General features: G+C 44.3%; 2 protein-coding genes across 7 annotated transcripts in view; both read right to left on the bottom strand.

Moving 5' to 3' along the window:
- The window catches only part of tmx3b (thioredoxin related transmembrane protein 3b), a 38,521-nt gene extending 35,181 nt beyond the window's left edge, over window positions 1-3,340 (bottom strand). Inside the window, exons 1-4 of one of the 2 annotated variants that reach the window (XM_035526527.2) lie at window positions 3,271-3,340; window positions 2,933-2,993; window positions 2,147-2,186; window positions 1,291-1,414 (exon numbers count right to left, since the gene is read on the bottom strand). In XM_035526527.2, coding sequence (XP_035382420.1) covers window positions 1,291-1,414; window positions 2,147-2,186; window positions 2,933-2,993; window positions 3,271-3,304 — 259 coding nt within the window. In that variant the 5' untranslated portion in view covers window positions 3,305-3,340. The remainder of the gene's footprint in view (window positions 1-1,290; window positions 1,415-2,146; window positions 2,187-2,932; window positions 2,994-3,270) is intronic. The other variant, XM_081718940.1, reaches the window with a different exon arrangement.
- Window positions 3,341-4,484: 1,144 nt separating this feature from the next.
- Window positions 4,485-17,500, bottom strand: part of dnajc13 (dnaJ homolog subfamily C member 13) — a 42,198-nt gene continuing 29,182 nt past the window's right edge. For 3 of the 5 annotated variants that reach the window (XM_035526302.2, XM_081718921.1, XM_035526303.2), the window contains 28 exons: window positions 17,419-17,500; window positions 16,966-17,050; window positions 16,567-16,721; window positions 16,276-16,321; window positions 15,814-15,968; window positions 15,312-15,513; window positions 15,027-15,142; window positions 14,776-14,854; window positions 14,341-14,476; window positions 13,888-14,072; window positions 13,524-13,598; window positions 13,223-13,342; window positions 12,527-12,922; window positions 12,200-12,313; window positions 11,990-12,106; window positions 11,517-11,694; window positions 10,921-11,012; window positions 10,548-10,647; window positions 10,307-10,381; window positions 10,104-10,216; window positions 9,480-9,649; window positions 9,226-9,268; window positions 8,819-8,992; window positions 8,371-8,550; window positions 7,905-8,045; window positions 7,667-7,810; window positions 7,460-7,559; window positions 4,485-5,818 (listed from right to left, as the gene is read on the bottom strand). The exon at window positions 17,419-17,500 is cut by the window's right edge and continues 121 nt beyond it. In XM_035526302.2, coding sequence (XP_035382195.1) covers window positions 5,721-5,818; window positions 7,460-7,559; window positions 7,667-7,810; window positions 7,905-8,045; window positions 8,371-8,550; window positions 8,819-8,992; window positions 9,226-9,268; window positions 9,480-9,649; window positions 10,104-10,216; window positions 10,307-10,381; window positions 10,548-10,647; window positions 10,921-11,012; window positions 11,517-11,694; window positions 11,990-12,106; window positions 12,200-12,313; window positions 12,527-12,922; window positions 13,223-13,342; window positions 13,524-13,598; window positions 13,888-14,072; window positions 14,341-14,476; window positions 14,776-14,854; window positions 15,027-15,142; window positions 15,312-15,513; window positions 15,814-15,968; window positions 16,276-16,321; window positions 16,567-16,721; window positions 16,966-17,050; window positions 17,419-17,500 — 3,671 coding nt within the window. In that variant the 3' untranslated portion in view covers window positions 4,485-5,720. Of the gene's footprint in view, window positions 5,819-6,503; window positions 6,613-7,459; window positions 7,560-7,666; window positions 7,811-7,904; window positions 8,046-8,370; window positions 8,551-8,818; window positions 8,993-9,225; window positions 9,269-9,479; window positions 9,650-10,103; window positions 10,217-10,306; window positions 10,382-10,547; window positions 10,648-10,920; window positions 11,013-11,516; window positions 11,695-11,989; window positions 12,107-12,199; window positions 12,314-12,526; window positions 12,923-13,222; window positions 13,343-13,523; window positions 13,599-13,887; window positions 14,073-14,340; window positions 14,477-14,775; window positions 14,855-15,026; window positions 15,143-15,311; window positions 15,514-15,813; window positions 15,969-16,275; window positions 16,322-16,566; window positions 16,722-16,965; window positions 17,051-17,418 lie in introns of those variants that run through there. The other 2 variants (XR_004776075.2, XM_081718931.1) reach the window with 2 other exon arrangements.

Raw genomic sequence — 17,500 nt, 5'->3', positions numbered from 1 at the left:
TAAGCAAACGCAAAACAACAGCAAATTATCCAGTAACATCCCTGCACAAATACGACAGTAATAGTAATGAGGTATGTGTAAAGATATGTACACCAACACATATATTTATATATATTTTGAGAGAGGGCGAGAGACAGACAGACAGACAGACAGACAGACAAAGACCCACAACAAATGCAGTAGAGAAGGTTTCCAGAGAACCAGGACATTTCATACAGAGGTCCTTCATCAGCTGTGCAAACAAAGGGCTTCTGAAGTTCTAGGATTTACATGTTCAGAGAACAGGTGCACTGACCCATAAACAATCTACTGTTAAGCCAATAATAACTCCTTTGGTGCTGACTTATCATCCTACAAATAAAACAGTGGCTAATATTATATTTCAACACTTCAGAATCCTCCAGGACGATGCAGAGACTGCATTCCATTTTAAGGACCTTCCACTAATCTCCTACAGATGAGATAAAACATCAAAGACATGCTTGTCAAGAGTGAGATAAATGACCATTCAGATAATAACTGCTATTGCAGCCTGCAGCCACTCTAGAATTGCTACTTGTAAATGTATTAACACAGCCACTACAATTAGCACAAAGGATCAACTAGAGAAAGCAAGAGAAGGCTTGCTCATCAGTTTGTTGAACACCTACGGACCAACATAATTTTGTCGTTCGCAGTGGCAAGGCATTTTAAAGCTAATGATGTTGCATTACTGATATCCTTGCATTTACTCCTCTTAAAACTTCAGAAGCTTTTGCTGGAATAGCTGAGGAAGGACTTCTGTCCAAAATGTCCCATTTGCACGTGTGGGACCGTGTGATTGGTTCATTTTGTAATATGACTGCTTCGACTTATCATGCTACTTCCCTTTCCAAGTTTCTTGAAGGTAGGGAAAGGACTACAGTGCATTTCATGATGATGATATGACCTATATGTAATAAAACCACAGCTCAAATGGTAATCTTCTGTGTGAAAGCAAACCAACAATAATGAGCCCCTCCTCAAATGAGCCCATAATTGGTCCTGGGTACAGGCTCAGGTATTCAGAACAAGCGTGACAACGCACTGAAGGCTTGATTCCCTGATTAGCTAGTTAAAGAGGAACGGCCCCACAAAATTATGAGAAATTTTGTGTAACCTCCTTGCTCAGGTGACAATACACCAAATTATACTACTATACTTTTTTGCCGACTACAGTTCATAGATCAGGCTGAGAAAAGTGGGCATTACTGGTCTAGAATGTAATGAATCTTGCCTATGAACAAGAAAAAAATTACAACTTGAACATACCAGAGTATGCAGTGGCATCCATCTTGCCTACTCTGACCGGTGATCCAGAATTCTTTAACTCCGCCCCCACCTCATACCAGATTGGTTCCAGTTTCTTGCAGTATCCGCACCAGGGTGCATAGAACTACAACAAACCGCACAAGGCTCGTTAACAAACATGACGCAGCTACTCTGCAGCCCGAATTGTCAAACAATGGAAAACATGACTTCAGGACAAATATACACACACAGGACACTGTAATAGCAACATGGAATCTAACAAGTTAATCAATCAGTGCACAGGGCCTGACAAAAAAATGTGTGTATCACATGAAAATTAATTTGACGCATTATTTTGAAAACGTACCACCATGAGACTAACTTTATTATACTACACACTGGGTTATGTTACAATGACAAAATTGAAAATGAACTATAAGGGCCCAGTTTGGGCAACTGCAGGCTATTCACAGATTACTTTGACCAAGAGTATTAAAAATTGATATTTGTCTTCAAATTGCTACCAAAAAGGTCCAAACAGCCAACGAACTTGTCCTGCAACTTGTAGTCATTAACTGCCATAACAGCGAAGTGCCAAATCAACTCGACATCTGGATGGAGTTTCATGGCTACTGTAAACCTGTCACTTGGGAACAAACTGCAGAAGCACAGGAAGTTGCCAGCTGGATAGGTTCAGGCCAGGGCTTTAAACTCACTCACCCATTCTACCTCATTTGTCACTACACCGACAAGCGTCTCCCATATTATCCTGCGTGCATGATTTGTCTTTACGTGAAACCCCCCTTGCAGTTTCTAAATGTGCCAGCGAAACAATATAGTGACAGACATGATGCGAGTAGCAAAAGAAAACACTCACGTCCACCAACCAAACGTCGTCCATTCGGTTATTTTTGAACCTACATAACAAAAGGGGGATTGAGAAATAGCTGTAAGCACTAGGTACACATACCAATAAAAAACCATGCGCTCAAAAAACTGTAGAACGCTTACATGCAAAAAAATAAATAAATCCATAGTCATAGCTTTTTTTTCCCCCCCTCTGCTTTAATTGACCCATGTGTTACAATGTAATAGTGCACAAATGTCGAAAAATACATTTGGAAAACGTGGTATTGGCTAATTAGTCAAAACATCTAGCCAGCCAGCTATATAGCGACTAGCAAGCTAGATACCGAGCTAGTTAGCACATTATTCCTGGTTCTATTCAACATTCCTTAGCTAACCTAGCTAGCTAGCTAATCTCGAGGCAGAAGAACATATTAAGTGGGTCAAAAAGGCAAAACATGTACTGGTGGGTTATGTAGTTAGCACAACCAGCTACATACATTTATAAATATACGCCTCGAATCCAACTAGTTTAGATTTACAAACAGGCTGCTGACAGTAAATGAAAACACGAACAATGCCATATGTTTAAACAAACTATCTATCCCTAGCTACCCTAAAAACACACCTAACCTACTATTAAGTCATTATACAACGGTGTACAGAGCCTCGTAAATGAATGATGTGGAAACAGCTTTTTTACAATACAAAAATCACCCTCGGGGTTTTTCAGGGACCCGAAATGTAGCTAGCTTGGCTAACTAGCCAGAACAAGAAAAGCTATTTAACACCAGAAGTTAAAAAATTAACTACTTACTTGTCATCGAGATCCTCGACAAATGCGAAAACCACCGAACTCAAAAAAGTCGTTGCGATTACTGTAGAAAAACATTTCCAGTTTAAATAAGGTTAATGATTCGGAGAAACAAATCAGTGCATCCACAACTGACATCTAAGATAGCCTAGTTAGCTAGAGACAGCTGCCATAGTGCCTATCCCTACTGTAAATTATGCACAGCTCACTAGGAAGCTACACATAAGACTTTGAGCGAAGTTTCTGGTGCATCTAAAGGTATGTGCAAACATAACTGTACATGTCGATTTACAAAAAGTGTACTGCTATGCCATTGCTGAATGAATGAACAGTGTATATACCTCCACAAGTCAAATATGCCTTCACTTCTGCCATCTTTACGAATGAGAACGTCAAACAGGAAACACGGAAAAGTAACTGTCCTCGCGCGCCTGCGCAGTAGGGTCTCTGCGTTTTTCATTCCAGTAATAAATTCATCTAGGAAACGCTGATCGTTGATAGTCAAGTGCATTCTTAAAAACTAGTGTTACACGACGTCAAAATAATATCGCTTTTCAGAAATATGCAATTCAAAGGAGTAACTAACAGCTGATAAACACTGATCGAACACAAACTTTGTCCCAAATGACAAACACTTGTTTTACTTTCATGTTCAAATAGAAGAAGCCTGTTGTTAGAAGCTGCACGTTAATGATTTCATACTTCTACTTTATGCAGGGAACCACGCAGCATCATAATTTATACATCATCTTAAATTCATGAAGAACTTTAGAAAGTAGTTTGCTCTGCGATAGGCTATCGATATTTCTGACCATGCCTCACAACCACCTTAAAGCGGCTCTGCCGCGGATGTAGACAGTGTTGTCTATTATCATAAGAGATAACATGCTGTGGTTTGAAGGGGTACCGTAGTGACATGAAAACCAGCAGGCGTGGTGGATAACAGCCATGGCTGTTTCAAAATTTCTACCATTTCTTTTAATAGTCTACTGTTGATCTAGGCAAGAGGGTTTTTATTACCATGTAAGACTAACACAGTAATCTTAATTAATGAAATGTCTGATTGAATTCATTCATGTAACTTTCTTTTTTCAAACTCAAAGGCATGACCTGATGTTCCAGTGGAGTTGCAACCTAAACCAAACGTGGGTCCAGACCGGTCATGATCTGATGAACATTAAGGACAGGTTTGTTAAATTTCTAGAGATGGAGCTCTCCAGGATTAGGCTTGGGCACCATCTGAATACTCCAGCACACAGCTCCCGTAGACAAGCACAAGCGCACACACCCCTTCCTTGTACGTGTGCAGTGTTTCTCACTTTCACACACAAACAGCACAAGAACAAAATATTTTCTGTAGGTAAGCAGAATCAAGACAGCGACACACACAGACCAGTGAAGGGTAATATCGAATCCAGATCAAATATGTATAAAACATAAAATATGTAAGATTTGGTGCACACTTCTAATGGGGGAACAAAACGGCTTGCCCACCCACCCACACCCAAAAAATATTTCTTGCAGTGACGCAGATCCTGAAGAAAAGAAGAAAGCATTGTGGATTCCCTTTTATTCTTAAAATTTTATGTACAAGTGCGACAGATTTAATTTTTTTTAAATGTACATTCAATATAGAAAGTTTATATACGGCATATATAGACAGTTTCACAATTGCACTAGTCTTTCACATACATTTGTTATCAGTATCATTTCTCTTGTGTCCTCTTTCAGAAGCTCATTTTTCAGTTGGTGAAGATCATTACTTGACTAGGTATAAATAGTCTAGTGCTTTTTGCATTCTGGGGGGAGAAAAAATAAAAGGAAAGGAAAAAGGGCTTTTGGTGGAGACAGACAGAGAGACAGTGACGGTCACGTGGAAAAGGCAGATCTGGAGCAGGAGACATGGCACGAAGACAACAGGGACTGAAAAAGACATCGTCACAGTCATCACAGAGTGGAGGACACCCACCCACAGACACACCCACACACATCACAGGATTGAAGGTTTGACTTCTCAACTATATTTCGCCCTCCATACCACTGTAGGTGTAATGGTACGAAACAAGGACAGAGAAGGGCTGGGGCGCTGCAGCGTGATGGAGGAGTGGACTCGTAAACCCAAGATGGTCAGAGATTTGGTCGAGACGACGAAGCGTTTGTGTCCACAATAATGGAACTAGTAAAAGGTCTCTCTTGGGTATCCAAGCTGGTTGCCATGACAAAGAAATGGAGGCAGAAAGGAAAAGCTGGATCTCTGCTGCCACTAGTACCCCCTCCTCCCAATAATAAAAAAAATGTGTGTGTGTATTTTGTGTATTTTATATATATATATATATATATATATATATAAATATATATATAAAAAACACACACACACACACACACACACACACACACACAAAATCAAGAACATTTTTTTACAAAAGTAAACTTTTTGCTGTCCCTTGAAATAAAGCAACAACAACAAAAAAAAAACCAACTGAATTTAACACTGAAAGAACTGCTGATTTAAATGGGACAACAAAAAGGGAAGAAAACAAAATAAACGGCTGAAGACCAAGTGCTGTGAGAGAACACGGCAGACATTTGGCGAGTGTGGCAGCAGACATCTCGAGCAGTGCTCACAAGGGGCAGTGATGTCCACCCCTCCTATTCCTCCTCGTCCCCTTTTCCATCTTTCTTTTGCCCCCCTTCGTCTTCCTGGTGGAGATGAGAAGGCCGCTACTTGTGGGGAAGTGGTGTGCTCTCGCCGTCGGAGCTTGTCCGTCCTGCTCGGGGGTCCAGTCGTCTCTCAGCCCAGGTCTCCGTTGTCGTTGTCTACGGGCGGCGGGACACTGGGCATAACCGTAGTACTCGTGCCTGCGGTTAGATAGCCTGCTACTCCCGGACCTGAACATACACAAATTCACACAGGCATCCACCCAATAATGATTCCTGGAAAGTACTATAAACAAAGCAGACAAACACTTTGTTCTTCTAAATTTGTTGGAAGCCCGGTAAAAGTCTCCTAGTCTGCTAATAAAAATCTACAATGCTGAATTATTGCAGCTGTGCACCAAATTGACCATCATGCTCTGTGCTGTATATTAATTAGTAGACAAAGTATATTATAATAGGTTAGAATGATTATAATTGAAATATAAATTATAATAGACTGTTAATGGCATCTTTCAAAGTCAGTGTTTACCCACATAGCAGTATTTAAAAACACGAGTGGCTGCTTAAAGAGTTTAGAAATTTCATTAAGCCTTACCTTGGAAAGCAAAGAAAATGCGCATAAGAAAAAACAGGAATTAATAAAACCTACACAAGATTCTTATTATAATAGCAGTACATCTAGAACATGGCTGTTGAAGTTCATGGGTGCCAACGAGGAGAACATAGCATAGATTTCTTGCTAATGGAAAAGACTTGACAATGGGGAAGTATGTGCCAACGGCTACAGGAAGTGTCTAGCCAAGTGTAAGAAGCTAGATACTACGAGAGAGAGATGAGGTGGAAACTGAAAAAGGTGAACGGAAAACGGGCTTGAACAAGAGAAAAGGGGTGGAGAAATTAGAGGAGCCACGTCTACCTGCATCAAAGTAAAAGAGAAGAGGATAGGGAGGGTCCCCGCGTGGGCGCCCCCTAGAGTCCGCCCCGCAACGGACTGCTGGCAGCCAGGAGAGAAGGAGTAGACACACCTGAGGAAGGCAGAGAAGACAAGGAGGGAAAGGGCGCAAGAAAAAATAGAGGAGGAGGTAGACAGAAGGGGACGCAAGAGAACGCAAAGTAGTCTGCGTCAGGTTGAGGAAGCCAAGGAGTGTGCGCACTGGGGTAAAAGTGGGAAATGTGTGTGCATGGTGTGTGATGCAAGCACGTGGGGGGGGGGGGAATACAATTGCCATGATCACGACATCAAGGCTTCTCGTGCTGTACAGCAGAGAGAACAGGTTGGTTTGCTTTGGGCCAGCTAGCTCCAATACGTGGTCTGGATTCCTCCAACAAAGCCCACCACCATTGTTGTTTTTACAGAAATACCATCTTAGTTTTCTTCTCCAGCCTTATTCACATCTAAATCCATGCTCGAGCAGGCAGACACCAGAAACTATTTTGCTGCTGATAAGAATTACCCTGGGTCAATGCCAAAAAACATTTAGAACAAAAATCCATGTGGGTGTCTATTTATTTAATGTGGAATGGTTGTTTTGGTGTTTTAAAAATCATTCAAAAGTAAAAATGAAATTTAAACTCTGATGCTAATACACAATTCTAATTTTATCTGGGCTTTCATAGTCCCCAGAAGTGTATGACAGGTATGGAGACTGAGCAGGGGCCCCCCCACAGCTTAACATTGTCCCTGCTCTAACAATATTATGAACAGAGAAATCAAGGCAACTGGACTGGTGATTATCTGCTCTAGAGCTCAGAAACAAGACTCCCAAAAGAAAGACAAATAAGCCTTGTTTTGTCATTTAATAGAACCTTTACGGTAGCACACTGTGTATACGTGTGTGTGCACGCGCACGTGTGCATGCAAGTGATTCACACCTGTCAGGTAGCCTGCAGTCTGTGAATCTGAGATGAAAAGATCGTGTTTCTGATCTTTGAAGGCACTCCACACAGAGGAACGAGACAGTATTTCATTCACCTAAAATGACAAAGCACAGTCAGCTTGGTGCGCCTGAGCTGGTGTGCATGTATAATTCAGTTCAATTAGTATGAGGAAATGAAATTGCTTGTGCATGTGTTCTTCACCTGTTCTCCATACTGTAGGCTGCGAGTCATGGATTTGAGAGCTTTGACGATTTGAGCTTTGGTTGCTGAGGGGTTCTCTAGAGTCTCCAATCCCACTCCCTCTAACAGCTTCAGTAAGTATGGCACAAGCTCTACTCGGAGAGCCTACACACACACACACACATTAACTAAACAGATCAGAATATCTTACATTTTAATCAGAAAATTCACAATAAGAGATGTGCGTATGGGCTTGTACCTGTGCGACCAGCTCTGTCTGCTCTCTCTGGAACATGCGGTTGAGAGCTTCACAGGCCAATCCTGCCATATCAGCCCTGACCTTCATCCCAGTCATCAGTGGCCCAATGGTCTCCAGCGCAGCCATGGAACGCACACACAGCTACGCACGTGCGCGCACACACACCCACACACACACACACACACACACCCCAACACATTTGTGTAGCGTCTGTGTTACTCTTAATGCCAGGAATAAAAAGGGAAAATATTATTTTTACTGTTATTATTTTTACTATTTTTACTCTTTTAAAGAAATCAGCTTTTTTTTGGCACAAAGACTTTTCAAAGCAAATATAACTAAGCTTAAGTGATGTTGAAGTACAGCAGCATTTAAAATAAAGACAATACATATATGTTCAGCATGCCTCTGAAGAGCCATAATTGTCTGCATGGGTCTGCATGCCCAGGGAGCAGAGGGCGTATACCTCGTTCTCAGAGAGCACGTGAATGAGTCTGATGGAGCTCTTGGGGATGGCATTGTTCTTGTGGTTAAGGGCTGCCAGGATGCGGGGCAGGTGACCCAGAGGAGGGACCTGATCAGCCAGCTGAGTTTGAGTGCTGAACAAGCACACCGCCGCTGTGGTGACCATCTCCAGCGCCTCCCCCTGAGAGAGAGACACAAGGACAGAGTAAGACAGGAGAGGAGAGTAGAGGAAAAGGAATCAAATATTGAATAGGAGAGGGGAGTTTTTGTTAAGTAGCTTGACAATCTTTAAGTCATCTGATCTACAGTCAAGATGAATTCAGCATGATTGTGTGTGTGCTGTTGAATGTGTGAGTCTCCATGTGTGTCTGGAAAGTGTGAGTGTGTATGTACACATTGGTGTACACGTGTATTTGTGAGTGTGTATATGAGCATGTGCTGTGGCTCACATTAGGGTTGTTTTTCTCCAGAAGCTGGGTGAGGGTCTCCAGCAGGGAGACGAGGAACTCTCGAGGCTTGCGTAACACCCAGCCGGGCTGAGTGATGAAGATCCTTAAGAACACACCGCCCACCTCCAGCTCACCCTGCCCTGCTGCGTACGCCACCGTGAAGTCCTCCGGCAGCTACACACACATACACGCACACGCACACGCACACAGACACACCAAACAAATATATAGACTGATAAACACACAACATCAGCTAAGAAAATGTTTAACTACACTGGCACATACACATATTTAGCTGCTGTACCAAAATACTGCTGGGGGGGCCGAAAGAAAAAAAAAAAAAAAAAAAAAAGACATGACATTGATCGGCATGCTTAAAGGTTGGGAAACCAGCTGCACCCACTCACCTTCCAGTTTACATCAGGATTATCCTTCTGTTGCCTGAAATGGCTGTAGGAAAGAGAGCAGAGATGCTAGTTAGAGGGATGGAGTGAGCCTTCCAAAAGCATCACAGCATTCACATTCATCCATCTAGATCAGTAGTTCTCTTTCTCAAGTCCACTGCCAGCCTTGAGCCAGCACCAAGGCCGTACAATGGCACTTTCAGGAAGCTGAGGAGGCGTGTGCTGTGTAGCATGTGTGCTGCGTAGCTGCGCCTCACTCGAGCATCATCTCTCTGACGGTAGTAGAGACAGTCTCTCGAGAGGCGTCATTCCAGATCAGCTCAGGGTTTTCGTGTGTCCCCTCAAAGATGTGCACGGCAGCCTCGGCGTTGTCTCGCATGGCGTCCATGAAGACACCGGGCAGAAAACGCATCAGCGTCAAGCGCACCTGCGCACCAAGAACAGTCAGCAGGAGGGAGTTAGGAGCAGGCGAAAGCGAAAGACAAGAGGCAGACTTTAAAAGTTTAGAGTAACAGCACTGATGTCTCCTGTCCAGGACATGGAGGCAGCATTAAACGCTGTACCGTGGAGTAAATAAATCAGTTGTCCTAAATCCAGTGTTCATAAATCTGTCAGCCATCACTATTAATGCTCTCACTGATGATACGATCATGCGTGTAAAAAGGAAAGAAGTGTGTAGAGCCCTGGCTCCCCAGCACTGGAACTAGAAAGCCCTGACCCAGTCTGCCTGCAGATACGTACATGCAAATAAGGCATTAATTAAGGAGTCTAACAGGGGACAATCCATCCCCCCTTATATATGCAACCTAAGCGCAGACTAACAATTCAGGCTTTGCACTTGTCTATTGGAAGCTGGCATGTGCTATGGTCAGGGCTCTTACCTTGGGGCCGACTAGCTTGTCCGAGGTCATCTTAGAGAAGAGCTCAGCAGTCTGAGTGCGCACCTGCGGGTGGGTGGAGTTACAGAACAAGTCCAGCAGGTAGATGAGTGCACCTGCACAGTGAGAGGGACCGGGGCTTGAGCATGGGGCATGTGCTGCACAAACACGTGTTCATGTTTCAACACTCATATGGTCACCCTCACCTTTAGCCATGGCCTCTTTGACAATTTTAGTGTTGGAGGTCAAGGCATGGAGAGTCTCCAGCACAAGCTGCCTGCCTGCATGACGTGTTCAAAAAGGACCTTGGTTACATTTGCAAAAAGCCACAAAGCATTTCCGGGAATAACCCAGAAAATGCTGAACAAACGCACATTTGGAAATAAGACAGAGCCTGTACAGCCCCTTGAGGTGGGTGTGGCCATGTGACAGGAGGGAGGGGCTTACTGGAAGGTAGGGAGTGCAGCAGGACCAACAGATTGGCCAGCACCAGAGACTCGGCTATGTTACCGACACATTCTTGGTTTGATGTGACTGTGTTCACAACCTAGAAACCAAAGCACACATCACTGGCCTTCCGTGTTTGTGCGTCATCATACATGTTGGTATACAGCAGATCAGTTCTGCTCTAGAGTTAAGTTCTAGTCCAAATGCCACACACCAGATCTGGCTTATGGTCTTCAAGAGCAATATCACAGCCATGTTTGGTAGACTAAGCTGCATCATCAGGAGCAAGACAAAGTATCCGATAGGGCTCCAGCTCGGACTAGTAGTGGCTCATTACGTCTTTACAGTGCGTGTAGCGTGTAAAGCAGTCTACCTCCAGGGCTAGCTGTTGGACCTTGCCAGCACCGTGAACTCTGAGCAGGGAGAAGAGCAGCTTGAAGTGCCCGATGCATTCCGTCTCTGAGCCTACTCCACAACACACACACACACACACACACACACACACACACACACACACACACACACACACACACACACACAGCATCACCCCTCCTGCACAGGCATGCTGGAGTACCCAGACTCAACTATTCACACACAAGGACCTGCTGAAGGGGTCAGTCTCTACATTCTTTTTGCTACATACCTTTCATACTGGATATGAATAATTAATAATAGCTAACAAATAATATGCCTTAAGTTGAATAGCTAATTAAGGAGACGAGTTACACATTAATAATAATTTTACAAAAAAAACAAAAAAAAAAAAAAAAAAAAAAACCCAACACCACACCTCTGTTCACATGGTGAAGTCCAAGTGCTGAATTGAACATGGACCAAAGAAATCAAATAGGATTTCATTCAAATAAGTGTGCTTAGGAAAAGATTTCCCTCTTCTCCATCATCCTTCTGCAAAAATTAGTATGTGAACCTGTGTATGCACAGGGGTGTTTAAGCATGTGCATGCGTTACCCGGGTTGTTCCTGATGACGTTGCGCAGGGCCTCCAGGGCCATCTCGGCCCAGCGCAGTCTCTGGGCATGCTGTTGTGATTCCACTTTGTTCGTCTGGCTCATGGCCAGTAGGGTGTGCAGATACTGGGCCTGGGATCCCACATAGTCCAGGAGGCTGGCTGCAAACGCCTTCGGATGCTGAGGCACCCCGACAGGCAGAGAGGGCGTTTATTTAAGCAAGGAAGAGATGGAAAATGTAAATACAGCAAAAATAGCAAAAAATAAAAAATGGAAATAATGGACACCTTCAATTTAATAGAAAAATGTCATTACATTTTTTGTGTTTCTTTGGAATTGTAAAGTGACCTTGGGTATGTGAAAGGTATTATGTAAAACTAACATCATAATCTACATATAAATATTAAAACAAACCACTCATGGGTCACGGTGTAATGAAAGTGTGTGTATATAACGTATTTGTGGACTTGCACACCTCCAGAGGAAAGGCAGGCTGCTCATTGTAAACACGGACAAAGATCTCTCCCACGATGAGCTCCTTCCCATGCTCACTGAACACAAACTCAGCACCAAAGCTTTTATCACATTCACCCTATACAGACACGAGAGAGAAAGACAGGCTTTGCTAGCAAGCTCAGGAAAGGCCAGGCCGTCATGTTCACGGACCCCCGAGCCCCAGCCTCACCCTCTTGATGTTGCTCTCCTGCTGTGCCTCCAGGAACTCCAGGAGCTCGGCCCTGGTACCGTTGTTCCAGATCAGATACGGGTTCTCAGAGTTGCTGTTCAGCAACTTCAGCACCTGCAGAAAACCCAGACGTACCCGCTCGCTACGTTATCTATACGCAGGACGACATGCCGGCCTAATTAACTACATACATGTGTGGGCAACATGATACAACTAGTCAATTGCAGATTCAGTGCGCACACACACACACACACACACACACACACACACACACATGCTATCCAGCCATGCCAGTGCCTTTCGAAGCAGGTCTCCTCCACTCCTCACCTCGGCCGGCGAGCTGGTGCCCAGTTTGCGTGCGATGTACGGCGTGAGCATGGCTGCTAGGCTCTTGCGAATGGTGGGGTTCTCTGGCGGCGGGCCTGTCCCATCGCCACCATTTGCCTCGGGCACGGCGCCCTCCTCAGGGCTGATGGGGGTCCCGTAGCCACCCAGGCGCCCCAGGGCCACCAGGCTGAGCCTGGCCAGGGCGTTGGCCACCTCCTGCTGGTTGGTGTCCTGGCTGGCCTGCACACCGCTCTCCTCCAGTGTGTAATCGTAGCTGAAGAGGTTGACGAGCAGATGCCAGAGGGCACCGGCGTGGTACAGGTGTGTCTGCAGGAAGAAGTCCACGGCGAAGGAGCTAACGCACTGCACAGCCACAGAGGCCAGACGTGGCAGAGCCTGGAGAGAGAGAGCGCACATGCATGTGCCATAGAGGGAAAGTGCATTAATATATTGCCTTTTTAACATGCAGATAAACAGATAATGCTTTGCAGCAGTGTGATTACTTCCTGGCCTAGTTTCTAAATTGACATCATGTTACTTAACATACCATTAGCCCATCAGTTTTTGATTCTGAAGGTAAATATGGTACATAAGGGAAAAGGAAAGAAGAAGGAAAAGACCATCTCTCACACTTATGTGTGCATATACATTGAGCGAGAGAGCGAGTGAGTTGGAGTGAAAGATGTGTTCTCCCACCTTGCCATAGTAGAGTATGTGACAAAGGTCTCGGATAATGTTTGGAAGCTCGATGATTTTCTCTCTGCACTCCTCAAACTGAGCAGCTACACTATAGCACCTACAGATGTGCCCGCACACCTGCCAACACACACACACACAAAATTATTATATGCTAATGCATTCTATAATTACCATGTGAGGCCAAAAGTGTAATTCTATGTCTCACTCAGGATCCTGGTAGTACACACAGAACAGCAATCGGTTTCCTAACAAACTGTGTACAAAATTGCATCCTTTTTCTCCAACTGCAGCCACTCACCTGTACTGCCATGTCCTCCGGCTTGCTAGATGCAGTAAGGACGGCCACGCAGCGCGACAGCGCCTCCAGCAGGACCTGGTAGGAACAGGAGAGGAAGCGCAGCACATTAGCACAAATCACACGGCCAGCGAAGCAATGCTGGCCTATTGCTTCTTATAGCAAAATGTTTGTGACTGCAAAAATCAGGGTAAAGACTATAATGCCCTCAACAGCAGCAGAAAGAGGTCTAAAGGAAATCATCCTACAATTTATAACAACCACAGTGAGAACTGCTGATCTCCAGATTAATGCCCATGCCAGCTGTAGGGCTTTCCGAAGGACCTCCACAACCCTGCACCCGCTGTGGGCCGACGGCAGTGCTGACCTCGGTGCCATTCTCCCGCCGGAGCTCCTCTGCGTTGAGCGCAGAGCAGTTCACTGTGTGGAAGGCCAGCTCGGACGCCGCCGGCAGCAGAGGGGACGTCTTGGAGAAAAGCTGTTCATCGCCCGTCTCCATGGTGATGGTCTTAATAAGCATGGGGTAGCCAGCGTACTTGTAAGGCTCCAGCTCTGAGGACAGACAGGCAAAGGAGAAGCCCAGAGGAGTGAGAGGAGAATTTCACTTTCAAACCAAGCACTCCATTACCAGCAGCCACGAGCAACAAAAAGCATTTGCACATAAAAGCATGAACAAGTGAACTGTGATTTACCCACGTCATTGCCATAGCACCAACTCCAAACCCATTCACACTGAACTCTTTAAATCTTCCAAGCAAAATACAGTGTACAGCATACATTTTGTGCCCATGTGGCGAGGCACCAGGCTACAGAGACTGACCCTGGCGGTGTCGGTTGAAGAGGATGCTCTGAGCTTTGAGGATGAGGATTATGTTCTCTGGGTCCGGCCCATCCACGATCCGTGCCGATTTAGTGCACAGGAACTCGTACGCCTTATTCACCTTTTCAAACATGTCCTGCACATGAAAAAGCGCAGATACCTAGTTAAGTATGTATGTATGTATGTATGCATGTATACACAGTTGCCTAGTTAAGTATCTATAATAATACTACTTCTCCTAATGCTAGATCAAATAATATAATTTTATTATAATAGTTCATGTAGAATTTCTCAAAAAATATTCAGTATGCTTTACAAGAAAGATTACACCCATTTTAACAAGTTAGGTGTGCCAGAGATGTACCAGCTACTGTCTGAATGGCATCAAGATTATTTTACAATGAACACAAGCAGACATGCTTTTTTAGGACCTACCCGGCCCTCTGGGTTTTTGTCTGGATGGTATTTCTGAGCCAGCCTGAAATAGGCTTTTCTAATTTTACTTTCCTCGTGCCTGTCAACAACACAACACACGCACACACTTGAATGGGAATGCCATTTTTGTGTCAAAATTATCATTGATTCAGTGCTAAAAACAAACATGCAAGTTACAGTGGGGCAGAGTGACATGAATATCCCATATGGGACTCCGATCAGGAGCAGGAGCAAGAGAGGAGAGGACTCACTGTCCCTGTCCAGTGGGGAGGTTCAACACCTCGTAGGCATCATCAACAGACATGGAGGGAGGTTTTTTCTCTACCTCCCGCTTCCAGGCCTCCAGAGTGTCCTTCAGCAGTTTCACCTGCAGAGGGCAGCATACATATTGATCAAGCTCATCTTGTCAACATACAAAGCCATTGGAACTGGAGAATGCACCTGTATTCAAAGCCATTCAGAAGCATGCAAGCTAATAAGGGAATCAGGTTCACACATCTGCAGTTTTTGCCACAATGAGGTGTGCGCGCACTTACAGGGTCACGTATGGGCCAGTCAGGAAAGCGGTTGGAGTCGCAGAGGTGACGGAGGTAGTAGATGTTGCAGAAGAGCTCGCTGTCCAGCTGAGGGAAGCTGACCACGGGGATGGGGCAGTACTGATAAAGAGCCCGAGTGTTACTCTGCAGGCGGGGAGTGAAGTCGGCCAGGTGAGCAGCTATCTTCTCAATCATCAGACGCCTACACACAAAAGCACACAAAGAGAGAGTCTCAGTCAAAAGAAAAGGCCAACAGCTTAAATGCCAATACAAGAAACAATAAATCCATCAGTGGGGAATACAAATAAAAAACACCTCAATTTACTCAGAGAGGAAAACAATTAAGAGGGGAGTAAAAAAAAAAAAAAGTTGAGAGAAATTTTAGACAGAAGCACAGAGAGAAGGAGAGAGAGAGAGAGAGAAAATGAATATGGATAGGATGAGTGAATCTGTGTATATATGCATATTAACATATGTCAGAGCCAGCCAGCCAGCGTCGTACCTCATCTCGCTGCTCCAGATGGCCTCAGGAGTATCAAACTCTCCAAGGAAGATCTCAGAAAAGCGTTCTGCCTCGTAATTCTCCAGATAACACACCATTGCCTCTGGCAGGGCTGGTCCCAACACACTTCTCTGCACAATGTCCTGACCTTTAGCCTGCCCAAAAGACATCCACACAAGTCAGAGGTTCACCTTGTGTCCTGAAGCCTTTGCAAGATGTTGGACTTATATAAGGATGATGTGTGATTTGTCTAAAGTGTAGATAAGTGCAGGAGTTTGGTAAAGGAGCCAAAGGTTTCTGTCCTGGACTTTAAGAGCCCCCAACCTTCTATATCATACTGAAGCCAGAAGAGGACAAATATGCTGGCCTGAGGTCTCAGAGCACTAGATTAGTCTCCTATACTTAGCCAGCTACCTTGAGCCAATTCTAATGAAAGGGGCTGTTGCCATAGAGACGCCTTACCTCTTCTGATTTGAAGGCCTGCTTCAGGTGAGTGTACTTTAGGAAACTGGTGGGGGGGGGAAAATATGTTTATAAAGTAGTTTATATATGCAAACATTATTTATACATAGAAATTATTTATACATGCAAATTTTAATTTTCTAAACAATACTACATTAGATGTTGCTTTAGTTGTCTCACGAACTGGAATTGTTTTTGTTGTATTGTACATTTCTTCAGATGTGCAGTGATGATAAATGACAATGAATCAGAAATGCTAAGACTGTGTCTGCGCGCGCACACGCGTGTTACCGTGCCACAGGGAGAACATTGGAGCCTGTGTACATCATGATGAAGAAGAAAACTCCAGTGAGGTAGAGTCGCTGCAGGTTGGGGTTGTCCTGCATCACCAGATATAGCAGGTTGGCCACCTTCTCTACCAGGATGGGGTCAAAGGTCAGGAGCAGCTGTGCACAACAGTCAGAAAGGTTACTCCCAAGTAGGGTCAGAAATGTCAGCGTTTGAGCAAATGGCAAGGCATTCGCAAATTTTTAAATTCACCAGGAATTGCTCAAACCCCAGAGTTGTCTGCAAGTCAATTCAGATGTTACTAACAGATAATGGTACATATTGAATAATTTAGTGGGAGTATTGCTGGTCAAAAGGCTTCAGACAATAATAAGTATAACAACAAGCCATAAAGTTGTGTACCTGAACAATGTGGGGTAGGCAAGTGTTGTCACTGATCAGCCTCTTCACTTTTGGCAAAGGTCTGATGATCGCATTGTCCTGGTCCCTGAACACACCCACACAAACACCCATACTCAATCTGAGAACAAAAACACTGATCTAAAATGTTTCCGAGTACCTACATTTCTCTAACCAAACCTAACTTGATTGCAACCAAGCTCCTAACCCCACCCATCACCCTAGACGAACCCTAAAGCTAATTTGACTGTAAACTAAACTGAACCCTAACTAGCATAGTAGCTACTATATTAGCTTTTGTTTGTTATTTACATTGATAAATTACAGTATATGCCTACAGAAACCTAAATGTGTGGAAGGAAAACAAATGTTGCTGAATGTGGTGAAGCAGTCAAAAATAAAAAGGATATACAAAATTAATTTTAAAATTAAAATTAATGTTTGATGGCATTGTACCTGCTGGGGAAGTAGGAGCACATGGTGATGAGCATGTTCAGGATAAGCGTGGCCAGGTCCGTCTCGTTCATCACAGCCTGCC

Source organism: Electrophorus electricus, chromosome 1 (assembly GCF_041902795.1).
Source record: "Electrophorus electricus isolate QZ-2024a chromosome 1, ASM4190279v1, whole genome shotgun sequence".
Classification (NCBI taxonomy): Eukaryota; Metazoa; Chordata; class Actinopteri; order Gymnotiformes; family Gymnotidae; genus Electrophorus; species Electrophorus electricus.
This window is presented reverse-complemented; position numbering and strand designations above follow the sequence as displayed.